The sequence below is a fragment of the Lissotriton vulgaris genome, chromosome 4_1, assembly GCF_964263255.1.
Source record: "Lissotriton vulgaris chromosome 4_1, aLisVul1.2, whole genome shotgun sequence".
Lineage (NCBI taxonomy): Eukaryota > Metazoa > Chordata > Amphibia > Caudata > Salamandridae > Lissotriton > Lissotriton vulgaris.
In genome coordinates this window covers 1,211,740,810-1,211,756,244 of record NC_141691.1, presented here as the reverse complement: position 1 = coordinate 1,211,756,244, position 15,435 = coordinate 1,211,740,810, and the positions used below count along the sequence as shown (strand labels likewise).

Sequence of the window (15,435 nt, the reverse complement as noted above, 5' to 3'; positions counted from 1 at the left end):
GCTTGTGAAAAGCTGTGGTTAGAAGTGTCCTGTCAACAAGCCTCATTCCTTTGCCATTTCCTTTAAAGTCGCAACCAGATCCTAAATCTGCACTATGCATCAGGAATTGGTAAAAAAAACGGGGAAAAAAGCAGCCTTAGTGTATCTTAATTAAAGTCTTTATTGAAGAGAATAGTTGTAATATTCTTTGTGATCAAAGATATAGGTGGTGGTCATTGTAGTCACAGGTAACTTGTTGAAAAGATGAGCTCCTGTAGAAGTGCTCCAAAGCTCTTGGTATTGTACTTGGTTTCAGTTAGGTGTCCAGATTTTCTTTTCTGATGGTTGGGCCCTGTACACGACGATGCCCAATAGACCTTCCAAGTACTTGAGTTTCTGTTCTTTTATTCAGTGCAAGCCAGTGTCAGGGTGGGTTTGGTCTCGTTATCTTTGCAAAGATTCTAGAAGATTTTGCTTGTCTGGATCTGACGTTAAGTTACCTTCATTTTTTGATGAGAGCCCTTCATCTCAGAAATTACACTGTCTGTAGCATGCTAAGACTGTGGGTAACAAGATTATTTCTACCTGCTCACCATGGGGCTTAGAAGGCCGATTCCAGTGGGTAATTTTACTTTTCCTCATCAGGCAAACAACGCCTCTTTTCTGGATTGCAATATAATTTCCTTCCAACCACCGAGTCCGTGCCGCAGTAGAATGTGAGCTTGGTGTTTGTCACATCAAGCAGTAAGTATTTGACGCCCTTTGAGACGTTTTCCCAGCATTTTCCTCATAAGTCTAGATTACTACAGTACATTGTACTTGGGCTCTCCTAAATGACATCTGTCTAAATTATAACTGATAAAAAAGTCGGCTTCCCATAAAATGATAAGTTTACACAGATGTACTCATACGTTGCTTATTTTGGCTGAGTTTCACCAGCTGCTTGGAAACAGACACATTATATTCAGGAGAGTATTGTCCATTGTGCCTCTCACCAACCAAGACCAGCTTAAATTCGAACCAAAGTGCAACCATATTTCCCTAACAGCTCGCTCCCATCACCTGCAACAGCTATTTACTGTACCTCACTAAAACGAAGTTGATATTTAAAGCCCTCTCATTTTTTTCATCTGTGCTGCCAAGTAATGGAATGTTTTTCTGTTATTTTTATAGTTCAACGTAGATTATCTTGGTTTTAGAAAAATCTTAAAGACTTGGATTGGCACAAAATCATAAGTCCTAGGCAACTTGCCTCGCGTCTGAACTTGCCTTACGTGCTCACATTGCGTGTTTGAGCATCCATCCTGAGGGCGGAGCATGGAAATAGTGTCGGAGAGGTTCTGGCATAGGTGGTGGAATTGACTTGACAGGGCTTGGCCCGGCAAAGAACCCAGACAGACTCCTCGGACCCTGGATAGCCCGGGCAGTAATCCTGGACGGCAAGGCTAGGTCAGGAAACAGGCCGGGAGCAGCAGTGGTGGCAACAATCTGCCTGCTCGGTGACTTTGGTGTACCCGACATAGAGGTAATGTGCCAACCAGGTAGCTTAGCTTACCAGGCCTCCCACGCCCCTTGGTGTCCCTGCACCCCCTCCACCGGTAGCCCCTTCTGCTGGCCCCGCCACCAGCTTTACCAGTCTCTCCTCTGGAGCGGAGAATGGGAGTGGGGTGGGGGGCACTTTTCGCTATTCGCTGTCTGCCATCTTTCCGTCTACCTCCTGTGGCTGCTCATCAGCCATCGCCCTCCACCTGTTCACCAATCGATCAGCCCACCAAGCCTACCCAGCCAATGTTTATTTAACCAGGCCTGTTAGTGCCCTCCACAAAGCAAAAGCTCCAGCAACGCCCCAGTAAGAATCCAATGGAGAGACTGATTTTCCCCAGCACCACCCTCCAACTTAGTTATGGTCATCCAGCTCCACTGCGCTGCCCTGCCCTCCCTTTTACCATTCCCAGGCTTTCCTGAGTTTCTCCTGTGGCAGGCTACTGCAGGCTTGTTGTGCTGACAAGAAGGGAGGCTGGACAGTCCAACTCCATTTATAGTTCAATCAGTCGAGCAGAAGTGCATCAGTGTAACAGCATGGTTGCAGCGCTACCACTGTGGCTGGAGAGGGCAAAGATGGCCAGAATAGGCTTTGGTGCGGTTTGCTTCTCTCTGTGAACTCCCTGCCTCTCCACCTTGCACATCTTCGTCCACAGTTCACGCTCGGCACACTCCCGCACATTCCCCAACTGCAGAGGAGAAGCCAGTAGGAAGTCACAAAAGGAGCCTGGTTTCCAATTCCCCAGTTCCGGACATAATGAGGACTCGAATCCAGATGGCCCATGACGGAGTGGAGAATCTAATGAAAAAAAAGTTTAGTACAAACGGAGAACTTGTGATGGGGGCAAGATACACCCCCAAGGTGCAGAGATTTATTATTTGCAATAGGAGGGAGTGGAAGTGCCAAGGGCCTCACTCAAGGAACACCGGACGACAGCAGAGGGCGGCAAGACAGCTGTAGATTATTTCACACCTTTGGGGAAAAAAGCTGATCAGAAAGCTCATCAGAAAGGGGACACCCCAGGTGGGGTGTACAACCAAACTGGAGATTGCTCCGTGACAGTGCAATCACCCTGGACTCGTTATGGGAGTAAGGTACTCCCTTCGGTCCTCCTCAAGAGTCCGTGCCAGACCTCACGCAGCAAGCAGGACCCCCATCCAAAAAAAACACAAATTGGTAAAATGCAAAATGGAGCAGAAGACAAGCTCACCTAAAGGGGACAACCCACTGTCTCCGATTGTCTTCATAAAGGGCTGGGAAGAGATTCTCATTGAAACAACCTGCTCCGGTCCCCAAGCTGGAGACAGACAAAGATGCTCAAGAAAAAGAACCGGAGAAGATTTGCTGGGAAGATTAATTCGTCAAAGAGCTACTGGAGGAAGTATTTAAAGAGGCAAAGGTGACAGTCCATGTGAACGCTAACAGCAATTTGACTCTCCCGGGGAAAGTTTCAAACAGTCTTCTCCAAGTCCACAACAAGCACTGGAAAAATCCAAATAATGGGACACTAGCTTCAGCAGAAACATCCTCCAGGCTAGGAACCCCTAAACAAAACTCTAATTGCCACAACCATTGCAACAATCCTAAAATTGACATTCGAATTTCAATTTTGCAAACAGTGGTAACTGTCACAATGGCAAAAGACAATAAGTTGGACAATTTAAACTTGCTTATCAAGTGGGCACGGCCACAAGTTGAGGAGGCAGAGGCTATAGAGGAAACACAGGCATGTCAATGCAGCCCCATTCTGGACAAACTCAAAGAGCTACTGAGAATCCGTGGAATTGAAACCGGAAACTGAAAAATTAAAATATAGCAGGATGCCAACTCGTGCCCCAAGGGAAAAAACAATGCGACCAGCCGCTAAGAAAGAAACTAGACGAGCCATAACATAATAAGGAGAGCTCTGACCAGGAATCACTCCTGAATGGAAAGCTCAATCTTGCTCGACAGAGGGGCCATTTTTACCAGTCTTATCAAGAAAGAACAAAAAACGACTGAAAAAAATTGGTAATAACCAAACCACAAGACAAGCTAACAAATGTTTACCGTTTCACATGCACCACAGAGATGGTGCACTTCAAGGGAGTGCCAACCAAAAGGGGGGAAAGCTAGAAAATGCCCCTATACACATAAGTCACCAACAGTACACCTACGTTAGTGACTGCAACCATAGTGGCATCAGAAGAAAAACCTTGCGGGCAGCAAGAATATGCAAAAGCCGAATCCCCCTCTGTGAGAAACGCCTGGTTTTGGACCAGGCATCATAGACAATTGGAGCCGGAGGGCTGGTTCCAAAGTTGTGCGCACCAGGGGCACCAACTTGGCAGAATTCACAGGACACACCATCCTGGTCCCAAACACCTGATGGCCTCCAACAAGATCACCAAGCAAAACGAGAGTTCCAACCCCCACCGGTGCTCTAGCAGAAAAGACCCTGTGGCACCGTGCCTGGAGTGCACGGAGTGAAATCATAGCCACATACAACCTAATGCCTACTGAGGCTGAAAGGAGGAACCTCCTAAGCATCCCAATCGCGTCCACTCTGCATGCATCAATTAGCCAACAGAAATCGATCTGGGCAGGGTCACACTCGAGTGTAATAGGAGTCCAAAATCCAGATAGACAAAGGTATAAAACAAAGATGGCTGTTGCCCCTGACCTCATTTAACTTCTACCTGGTGGACTTATGCGATCAGCAGGATTCCACCAGCTCCCACCCTCCAAAGCGGAGTCAACAATTAATAACTTCACTACTATATGCAGACAACATTGTTTTATTAAACATTTCTTTCATAGGCTTGCAAAATCTGTAAACCTCCCTCCACCAATATTGCACGGCCAATGAGTTATCTATCAACCTTGAGAAAACAAATGTAGTCCTATTTGGCAATAGGATAATCAAGAAAAAGACATGGCTATGGGGCAGCCCAGTGGGTAGAAGTGAAAACTACAAGAACCTAGGTATATGGTTTTAGGACCGATGGTCCCAATGACTGCATTTAAGTACACTGAAAGCAAGGGTGGCGTCACAAATCTCAGCAGTCTAAGTCCTGGCAACCAAATTTCAAAGTGCAACCTGGCCGCTACTGTGTACAGCGATAAAGGCAAAGTTCCTACCAATGTGCAAGCTTCTTGAACATTGCCCTGAGCAAAGTCTTCCACCTCATCTTCCTACTACCACAAAACACATCCGGCTCAAATCAGACTCGAATTTGGCCTCCAGGATCAAGAACTGGTACAAAAGGGTTCTTTTCTCAAATATGCATCCCTGTTGAGGCAGGCACACCCAAACTCACTAAAAACCTTGTTATAGCAAGAACTTTGATCTGACATGCTTCCAAATTCTTGGTCGGAGTAAATAGGGTATCTGTTAAACACCTAAAGGCGGAACAAAGTTGTCAAAAAAGCCGAACTCACCGGTCTTTCAAACTAGCACTGAACAAACAAATCAAGCAGCTCTCCTGGTGCGAAGATAAAGCAAAATGTAGACTCCGCAGCCATGCATAGCTGGCCATCAATACATACAAGGCACTGATACCGCGCAGTCCTCCATGGATGCCTACTTAAGAAAACATATACAAATAAATCTGCTCCAAGCAAGATTGTGGCTTTTTTCTCCACTCAACGCTGTTCCAAAATGGCACTATCCTACAGAAGACCACTAGTATTGAGGTTGCCAGTATCCTGGCGAAGACTTCCTGAGCATACTATGCATATGCCCAGTTTTATTACCTTTGCTCAAAATCTGTCTTCAAAACATCTTCAGTTCAAATGGCATCCGATCTTGACAGCAAGCAATTTCGTTCTGCCTGAAGAGTTCGACTACACAAAACATGGCATTGTATAATTTCTTTTAAATGTGGACTCGCTCATCAAACCGAATCAGCTGGAACCAGAACTGAGCAACAATATAACCCACTTTTATGACCTTCCTCCCACCCCCATTTATTGCTGGATCGAAAGTTGATACATGCCAAGTGCGCTGCACTTTAGCAACACATCGCACTTTAAGCACGTCAGATATTATGCACTTTGTTACTCACAACAAAGCAAAGGGACAATTTCAGAATGCATACCGCTAGGACTGTCTTAGACTCGGTAGGATACACCCCTCCATCGCACACCATCTCGATCGGAAGCACAGCACACAGCACTTCATTTTTGTTGGTTTTTGTAGCCATCTATGACGATCGTAAACTTTTTTTTAACGTTTCCTTCTATTTTTCAGTTCTTGATGTACCAAATGTGTTTTTTTTACTTTTACTCCATTTAGTGGTTGATTACAATGGTTTTTATTAATCGTGCAAATAAAGTATTTCAGTTTCATAAATCCTTGTTGGTTACCAGTAGTGTTTCTCTAGGATTAAAATATAGAGCGCAAAGAACCTTCGGGGAACAGAGACGCTTTTAATACGTTTTAATGTAACATTTAACGTAAAACTTGAAATGACGCTTTCTTCTTAGAAGGGCCGTCGAGCTCTTAACACGCTGCTCTTCTGAACATTATATGCTAATTCTCACTAAGTACTACTCCGTGCATGATTTTCAATTTTTCCTTCCAGTTCGGTATGATTTTGCACCTCCGCCAAAAGGTCATGGTGTTTGTGCTTGCCTGTGTTTTGGTCTCCGTCTTGACAACTTTGTACGAACCAGTTTTTTCTCCCCTTGTTTACTACACTGCATTTTTGTACTATATATAGTGTATTTTTCAGATCACCTATCACCACAAGTCGCCACAGTCACTGGATTCCTTTTGTGCGTAGCTAAATATGTATATTACTTTAGCCTTCAATATTTGATATGATCTACAAATATATAATTTGAAACTTAATTTCCGGTGTGTGTGTTACATTGTTCTTTTACCAAAGACTTTTTGATTGTGATTACAAGCCAATATTGTTTTGAATCTCTAAAAAAAGAAATTGACATACCCGACAGGACCGCTGTTGTTTATTTAATCCTAATCCCAGGTCCTGAGGGACATCGGGTAGTCCCATTGTTTTCTAATTCCCTACAATAGTGTTTAGCATTCCCATAGTGCAGCATTTCATGCAGCGTGTGCTTGCAAATACATTGCTGCTGCAACCAGATTCTAAAATGTTACTTGCCACAGTTCCTTCTTCAACTGCAGTGCCGTGCTACACAGATTTATTGGACATTATGTTGTTGTTTCTGATGGATACTTGCAACTGCAGATCCCTCAGCTTGTGAATATCCCTAGACTCGATCTGAAAACTCAAAACGCAGTGCTCCTGCGAGGTAGCAGATGGTGGTGTCTGGCTCCATGCAGACTTCGTTCCACTCTGGAAGTGACAAATGGAGCTGCATATTAAAGCCACCCATATGCACTGAATTCCGTTTCCCTTAAATTCCAGTGTGCAGGGGACCATGTCACCCCATAAGACTACTGGGTTTAAATCTTGAAGGGGCTTTCGCAAATTGCTGCCTGTTACTGATCCTCATGAGGTTTTCCTCTGGTGTTTGGGTTCAGCGCACATCTCCGAGGCCTGTGATGATTGCGCTCAGATGAATCTGAAAGGAATCCAAGAATGTGAAGCAACACTCTATGTGGCAAAACACAGCAAGAGCCCATGCAGGTCCTACTCCCGGTCAAATTGAAGAGTGCAGACCCATCAGCACTCTCATTGTCGAAGTCGTTCCCACCTCAAATCATCTTCATGGTCGAAGTCTTTGTGTAATTCCTTAAAAACACACAAGAAGTCCAAGCGGGACTCGGCTGCTTTCCACCACTCTAGATCTCTGGCAAGCATGTGTGAGAGGGAGTAATCGTGCCTCCATGTCCCACACACATTCCATTGTAGAGCAGATTCCATCCTTGGTCTCAATGCACCCAGAGTTTCCTGGTCATTTGGACACCCCAGTAGCTTGTATTCTTTAGCGACAGCTTGCTACACATCTTAGGTATTTGAAGTAGTGAAGTAGTGTGGCTCACTGGTTAGAGGCGGCAGACCCGAGAGCAGAGGACGGCCCGGGACCAGGGTTCGATTCTCGGCGTGGCAGGTTTCTGGACCAGGGTCAGCGGACTCGATAATTCTCTCGCCTCGGTGCCCATTCTGATCAGTGATCACACTCGGCAACTCTGGGCATTAGCTTGCCTCATCTTCACTAACGGCCCCACCAGACTGCCGGGGATGCCTGGTCTCACCCTGGAGATACCCATTAAGGGACCATCTCTCAGGGAAGCCAGGAAGGGTTTCGCAGCGGTCGAAGCGTCTTGGGACCCTACGGGTAAGTAGTGCGCTATATAAATGCCAATACATTTACATTTACATTTACATTTTTCTAGCTCTTACAGGTCTCCAAGGATCCGCAGGGCCCTCCAGTTGGATTCCCATCTGCAGATGTGTCCTCAGTGCTGCCTGTGCACACTATGGGTCCGATGCCAAAATTTGTGCTAGTTCTTTGGACATCAATGCTGGCACTGGCGTTTCTGAGGGAGAGTCCATGACCTATTGTGTTATCGGACTCCAAGCTGAATTCATCTTGACTGAGGCTGCACCTCAATGCCAACGTGGTGGAACCAATACTCAGTCCCTCTGATGCAGACACTATACCATTATCGTCCCGTCACGCACAGACGACCCAACTTTTTGGCTTGGACTCCAACCAGAGCCAGCGTTATGGAGAAGACAGTAAGTGTAATGGGGACCAGTTTGCCCCACCCTATGAAAGACGATACCCTAGATAGACCTCCAGGATGCCAGCGGATTGGATACCTGCCAGCTACTGCGTTGGTTTCTCATTCGTAACCATCATCTGAGGGAAAGTACATCCTTAGCCACCGTCATTAGAAGAGTTACTTAGGTCCTTCACCTCCCCCTCCCCACTATGAAGGTAAAAGCTAATGTCCTTATTGATGTCTTTCAGCCTGACCATGGACCAACCAAACCTCTTCTTCCCTTAAATGAGGCCCTTACTGATACGGAGTATTCAAACATATAGGAATGTTTGTAAACATTTGTTTTCATCGACCACACTTGTCCTGAGGTCGGTCTGCATCTCCTGGCTCTTGGGTTGCTATACCAATGCACTATGAGACATGATTTGTGAGATCTTACAGGCAGTTCCAGAAACCTTGGAGGTATCCCTGGCCCAAACCATTCATGATTGCTGAGATTGGGCTAAATTTGTCATCCGATCTGGCCTAGACACCACTGATTGTCTAAATAGCATTGTTGGGACAAGTGTGATGCTTCAGTTCAGTCCCGTGCATGAATGAGATTCACAAGCTTCTCATCCAAGACTCCCTAATGAACATTGATTATAGTGTAGTACAACATATTGAATTAATGTGCTAATACTAATGTTCTTATTGTGATATCAAATCTTTGTTGTGCAATGAAAGCCAGTTGTAAAACCATTGCTAATAGCCAAAGTAATGCAACTCTGCCAAAGCCCCCTACAGTGTGAGTGGTAATTGAGTGTGTGAGTGCTTGCCATGGGTTTCTGGTTCAGGTGGGCATTGATGCACTCTGTAGGAGATTCATCTAGGCAATCAAAGCTCCTGTGATGATGTGATCCAGCTACTCAAAGGAAGTAGAAGCCACAACAGGCAATAGGAACAAAGGCTTATGGTTGGTACCTGGTATGAAACCCCAGCATCACCCTTTTTATGCAGAAGGCTACTCATTGGTAACAACTGCGGATTGTTCATGGACCTATTGTAGGGGATATTACTTACAATTGGCTACAGACACAGTGGTCAACCTCTTCTAAAGATGGAATCTATATATAAAACATGTTCGATAACGATAAAAAAAATTGAGCTGCACATGGAAATGAGAAACAATGTATTTTTTGTCAGAAAACAGATTTATTTGCCTATTCAGAAAAAGAAGTGATTGAAAACATGTAACATTAATTGACTTATTACTTCCCCGGAGAGGCCATAGAAGATCTGAAATCTGTTTTTTTTTCAAAAATATATTGACATTATTTCAAATTCAAAAAGCCTTTTTGGTAGAAAAGTTCATATTTCTGACATTTATTGCAATTGTAGTAACATTTATTTGATGTCATTTTCAAGTGTCTAAAGAATGTTGTTGCTTAAGATGACATCTGGCTTTGTATAAACAGTATTATGGGAGTTCTCCTCATTGCTCACAGTGATCTGTAATACGGCCTGTACATAATCACTTTTGAGAGCATGACTTGAGAGTAATCATGATCTCTTGCGTGATTTAAATGACGACAGTCCCACTTTGGCTAGTTGGTAGTCCTCCAAAATCGTTGCAGCGACGAGTGTTAGTGGTACATGGTGCTCCAATGATTTTGGCATAAATAAAATCTGTAGCGAAGTTAGTGTTTTTTTCTCATACCAGAACCAAGTGCTGCCTTAATTAGTAACTTTCCTTGGAGAATTACTTTACTTACTTACCTATCTTGAGATTTATGTTTCTTGTTTGAATGTATTTATACACATTTAAGTCTAATCAAAACATAAGTCCCGATTAGAAAACAAGTACATGAACATGCACAATCCGTATTTGAGGTTAATTTTGGCATCCAAAAACCTGATTTGTGCTCGTAAGTTTTTCTAGTTTTATCAACCTATGCCCTTTGGTCTCTTTACAGGAAAACAGTTGTTTGCCCCATTATTGATGTTATCAGTGATGATACGTTTGAGTATATGGCAGGCTCGGACATGACGTATGGTGGGTTCAACTGGAAATTGAATTTCCGCTGGTATCCTGTCCCCCAGAGAGAAATGGACAGGAGGAAAGGAGATAGAACTCTACCAGTCAGGTAAGAAGCTGACCATTACCTCTGCTGAATTATTCCCATGCGAGTTTTGATCTTTGCCACTCAACTCAGCAATGTAGAACCAGTTTTTGTTGTCTTGCATTTCATTTTTTATTGCTATTATTTCATAAATACGATACAATTTTGTTCATAACTGGGCTACACAATACTAATTTATGTTGAAGAGATTAACATATGCAATGGCATTAGTAATGACATGAATTCTACTTACTGAAGTCCTAAACCTGTGGACTAGTTTAGCAAGTTTTAAATCACACATAAAGAGCATTTTTGATGAGGGTAGGACAGAGGAAGGGTCGAACTGGGACAGAACATGAGCCCGGGACCAAAATAAAAGTAGCCCCATTAGTAAATTAGATAGCTAAAAAAGAGGCCCGTGTTTGCAAATTGGGGCATTTTTGAACTTGTATCAGCATTATGATATGTGTTTTACAATGTAAGGAAGACTATATGGATTTGTACTTGGTGCATGCAATGTTTGTTCCAATATCAGGGAAAGGTAAACACGGGCCCAGCAGACCTAAAAACAGGCCCATAAACAGCCAGAAAACCGACCCACACACTGGCCTGTCAGAATAGAACCCCCCCCCCCCGTTCACTGCCTGAATGCAATATAGACCGAGTCGACCCTGGACAGAGGGAAATGAAACCCCAAACACTCTGTAATTTAGTGTTATCCGTATCTAGAGGTATCCATTTTACCACTGTGGATTCTTATAGAAGTTCAGGAAATCATCCCTCACAACTTGAACTTTTACCAAGTTGTTAGTGTGTAGACTAGATCTTGTAAACACACAGGTAATCATAGTCCTTTTTCCAGTTAGTCAATACCTCATTTTCCTTAAATCACTGTTGTAATAATCCATGCGTTTTTCCTCAGTTTAGCCTTCGTTTTTCGGATCTTTGAATGTTAATAACCTTCAGGGATGCAAAAGCAATCCAGTTTTCGTCCTAATTCTTACAAAGACTTAGCTTCAAAATTGGAGAACGTAAACAGTGTGTCACAAGAGCAATCCAGTTTTAGCAACGATCTGATAAGTGTAAGTTTTGCATCTTTATGGGAAACAAATATTATCTCCACAGAAGACTGTTCTGTCACTTTAAGATTACTGTGCAGTCCGCGCTTGTGGAGAGTTGAGCATGATTGTGTATAGCCCAGCATCCAGTTCCTTGCTAGTGTCTGCTTCCATATTTTTCAGACAACTGGGCTAAGAGCCAGAATGTGTGTTGCAGACTAGCTTGAAGACTAACTTTAGTCCAGCATTCATCAACCTCTGATTCATTGAGCATACTGAATTGAAAGACTCCTTGAGTCATTCTCTTCATCAGATATATTTCCCATCCTCCGATTGCCTGACATTGTCGCACCTATTAATAGTCTTCTTGGAAATGAGTTTGCGAGTCATTGTGTTGAGAATTCTTAACTGGTTAAGTTTGACATGAAGTGACCAAACTAGGCTGAAATATAATTAAGGACTAGATCATCATTGATGTTGCCAATGTTTTTAAAACATTATTACAACAAATCTATCTTCATGCGACAATTTCCGAATGATGCATTTTCTGATTAGCGGCACCTGGGGGGAAAAAGTTAGGGAAATTATTTTATCCAGTACCTCGTCACCAATACCCTCTTGCAATCCAGAGCCATCTCGCCTGTGAGAGCTCGCATATCTAAGTTTCGTAACATTGGTGCGCTATCCACCCTACTGCCCCAATCCTAGTCCTTCTGGACACCTTCACTCCCTTTGATTCACTTGACCTCAGTATACTCTTCCAAGACATTGCCTGCATGTGCCTCTCCTGTCTGCCCTCCTACCTTGCTGACCAATCCTGTCTCTTAGTGCTTGTCCAGCTCTACGCCCACCTCTCGACTGTTGGCCAATACTAGAATTCCTTCCTTTGCCCCACTACCTTTCCGTGTTGCATCCTTCCTGCCTTTATTCTCGGTGCTCCTTCCAGGTGTACGTGAAAGCATGGCCATGTACTTAACTCACTGTGTCTAAATGTGTCTCTTTATATTCAATCCACTGTGTGAAAAAGCATTGGGTCTCCCATCTTTCTCAGCAACATAAGTTCTCCCCCGCTCCCAGGTAGGTTCACGAGCGCTCTGCAATCCCTTGACTGTGATATGTGCCTGTTTCGTTCGACCTCTGCGAACTCGGTCCCCTCCTTTCTGTTACTCATCAAGCTGGATAACTTTAACAGAAACGGCATGCACCTCCTTTTTGCTGCTCCTCCCAAACTATTGATAAAGGACTTTAGCTTGACGGCTACTGTACCCTCTTGCAATTTCTCAGGTCATCTCGGGGTCACTTGGTTCCCTGGATCCTTGTTACTTTTCTAACTTCTCGCAGTAATGTTGCTATCCATCCAAGGTTTTTGATCTCATATCACTGCACATACAGTCTGCTTTTCTTACACATAATTCCCCCACTTCATTTGGAAATCCCACAACAGTCTTTGCATCCCCCGCGCAATTCAAACAGGTCCTCTCTTGGTATCACTGGACACTGGACAGACGCCCCCAATCGACCTGGGATCCTCAAACCTCCCCTGCCCCTCCGGTGGATGGCAAAGATTCCCAATTTGAGTGTTCCTCCAACATCTTCTCAACCGAGGCCAATACCCCAAAGTACAGCACGCTCACTCGGAGGATTCCTAAGTAAATAACGCCTTGTGTTGTCTCGTAATTCCCCTTCCTCTTCTCGTGCAGGTTTTTGTTGCCGAGAATGGACTTTCCATTGCTCAGAATCGCTTGTCACTCTGTATATATGCAGTGCGGTTTCTGCCGTGAACAGCCTGCGGGCGGCGCGTGCAGTCATAACTCGAGCATCATCCCTGCGCCTCGTGAAAGAAATGAAGTGAACGTCGGTCCTCGACTCTGCCAGGCTGTAAGAAATGGGAGCGTGTTTGTCGGCAGCCAGTGGTCCTCTTTGCTGCAAGCAGGCCCGGCTCCAGGATTTTTTGTTTGGGTGGGCCAAGGGCGCATTTGGGTGGGCCACTGCGGGCTCAATGTGTCGCTTCTGGAGGTAGCCTACAAATAGAAAAAACTGTACTCCTGCGTGTGATAGAAGGGGATAACAGGAGATTCAGGGCCCTCTATTATTTTCCAAATCTCTTTCTAATCGTTAACACTCTCAAAAAGTGTTTTGATCCCCATGTAAGGTCCTTTTGATGGGCAGAGGAGGTTTCTGAGGTGGGAGTATCAGGCAAGTAACACTACTCAGCCTGCCTCGTTGCCAGCCTTCAGAGAGAATCGCTCTTCATTATTACCTCCATCTGACCCCAGACTCTGCAGTACACTCCCTTCCAGGCCTGATCATCAATTTTCTACAATCTCTCTACTGTGCACCTTAACTCACAGCTAACCTTGGTCCCCAGCCCCATATCAGGCACCACCTGGTTTCATTCTCCATAATCCCACTAAAAATATTTGTAAAATCACCTTCAAACTGAAAACCCTGAATATAAGAGTAAATATAATTAGCACACACTTTAAAATATGTTACACAGTGGCCCTAATGACCCAACTGCTAATTAAATAAGCAAAAACATTACAGGGTCTATTATAGCACCAGTGCAAAAGTATTTATTGGTGTCCCACCACTGACCTCTTACTCGATAGACAACTTTACTACCACCCTCCAACAGTGCGCTTCATCTCTCCTTAGCCCCTTTCAGTCATGACCTCCTCATCAGACTCCCTCCCTACCTGCCCCCCACCAGTACCCCTCATCACTCAAAAGCCCCTACCCATGACCACCTCCTCAGACTCCCACACAAATACCCTCCACCAGTGCCCCTCATCGCTCCATAACCCCTCCCCCCATTGACCTCCTCCTGAGTCCCTCACTGCCACCCTCCACCAGTGTCCCTCATCGCTCCAAAGCACCTCCCCCATGACCTCATTGGATTCCCTCATTGCCACCCTCCTCCCAGACTCCCCCACTACCACCCTCCACCAGTGCCCCTCATCTCTCCGTAGCTCCTCCCCATGACCTCCCCCTCCTCGGATTCCCTCATTGCCATCCTCCAACACTGGCCTTCATCTCTCCGTAGCCTCTTCCCCTCATGACCTCCTCCTCAGACTCCCTCCCTACCACCCTCCACAGTGCCCCTCAGCGCTCCATAGCCCCTCCCCATTACCTCCTCCTCAGACTCCCTCCCTACCACCCTTCACCAGTGCACCTCATCACTCCAAAGCTCCTCTGCCTCATGACCTCCTCCTCAGACTCCCTCCCTACCACCCTCCACCAGTGCCCATCACTCCAAAGCAACCCCCCTCATGACCGCCTCCTCAGACTCCCCCACTACCACCCTCCACCAGTGCCCCTCATGACCTCCTCCCAGACTCCCCCACTACCACCCTCCACCAGTGCCCCTCATCTCTCCGTAGCTCCTCCCCATGACCTCCCCCTCCTCGGATTCCCTCATTGCCATCCTCCAACACTGGCCTTCATCGCTCCGTAGCCTCTTCCCCTCATGACCTCCTCCTCAGACTCCCTCCCTACTACCCTCCACCAGTGCCCCTAATCACTCCAAAGCCCCTCTGCCTCATGACCTCCTCCTCAGACTCCCTACCTACCACCCTCCACCAGTGCCCATCACTCCAAAGCAATCCCCTCATGACCGCCTCCTCAGACTCCCTCCCTACCACCCTCCACCAGTGCCCCTCATGCCCTCCTCCTCAGACTCCCTCCCTACCACCCTCCACCAGTGCCCATCCCTCAAAAGCAACCCCCCTCATGATCGCCTCCTCAGAGTCCCTCCCTACCACCCTCCACCAGTGCCCATCATCACTCCAAGCAACACCCCCTCATGATCTCCTCCTCAGACTCCCTTCCTACCCCTCCACCAGTGCCCCTCATCACTCCAAAGCAACTCCCCCTTATGACCTCCTCCTCAGAATCCCTTCCTACCACCCTCCACCAGTGCCTCTCATCACTCCAAAGCCCCTCCCCCATGACCTCCTCTTCAGACTCCCTCACAAACAACCTCCACCAGTGCCTTCCATCTCTCCGTATCTCAACCCCTCATGATGCCCCCTCGGATTCCCTCATTGCCACCCTCCAACAGAGCCCATCATCACTCCATAGCCCCTCTCATATGCATTTTATTTCTTG

General features: G+C 45.7%; 1 protein-coding gene across 1 annotated transcript in view; it reads left to right on the top strand.

Annotated features, from left to right (window-relative positions):
- LOC147723054 (polypeptide N-acetylgalactosaminyltransferase 1) overlaps positions 1 to 15,435 on the top strand; it is a 436,567-nt gene that overhangs the window by 189,687 nt on the left and 231,445 nt on the right. The window contains exon 3 of the mRNA XM_086965426.1: positions 10,121 to 10,291. Coding sequence (XP_086821552.1) covers positions 10,121 to 10,291 — 171 coding nt within the window. The remainder of the gene's footprint in view (positions 1 to 10,120; positions 10,292 to 15,435) is intronic.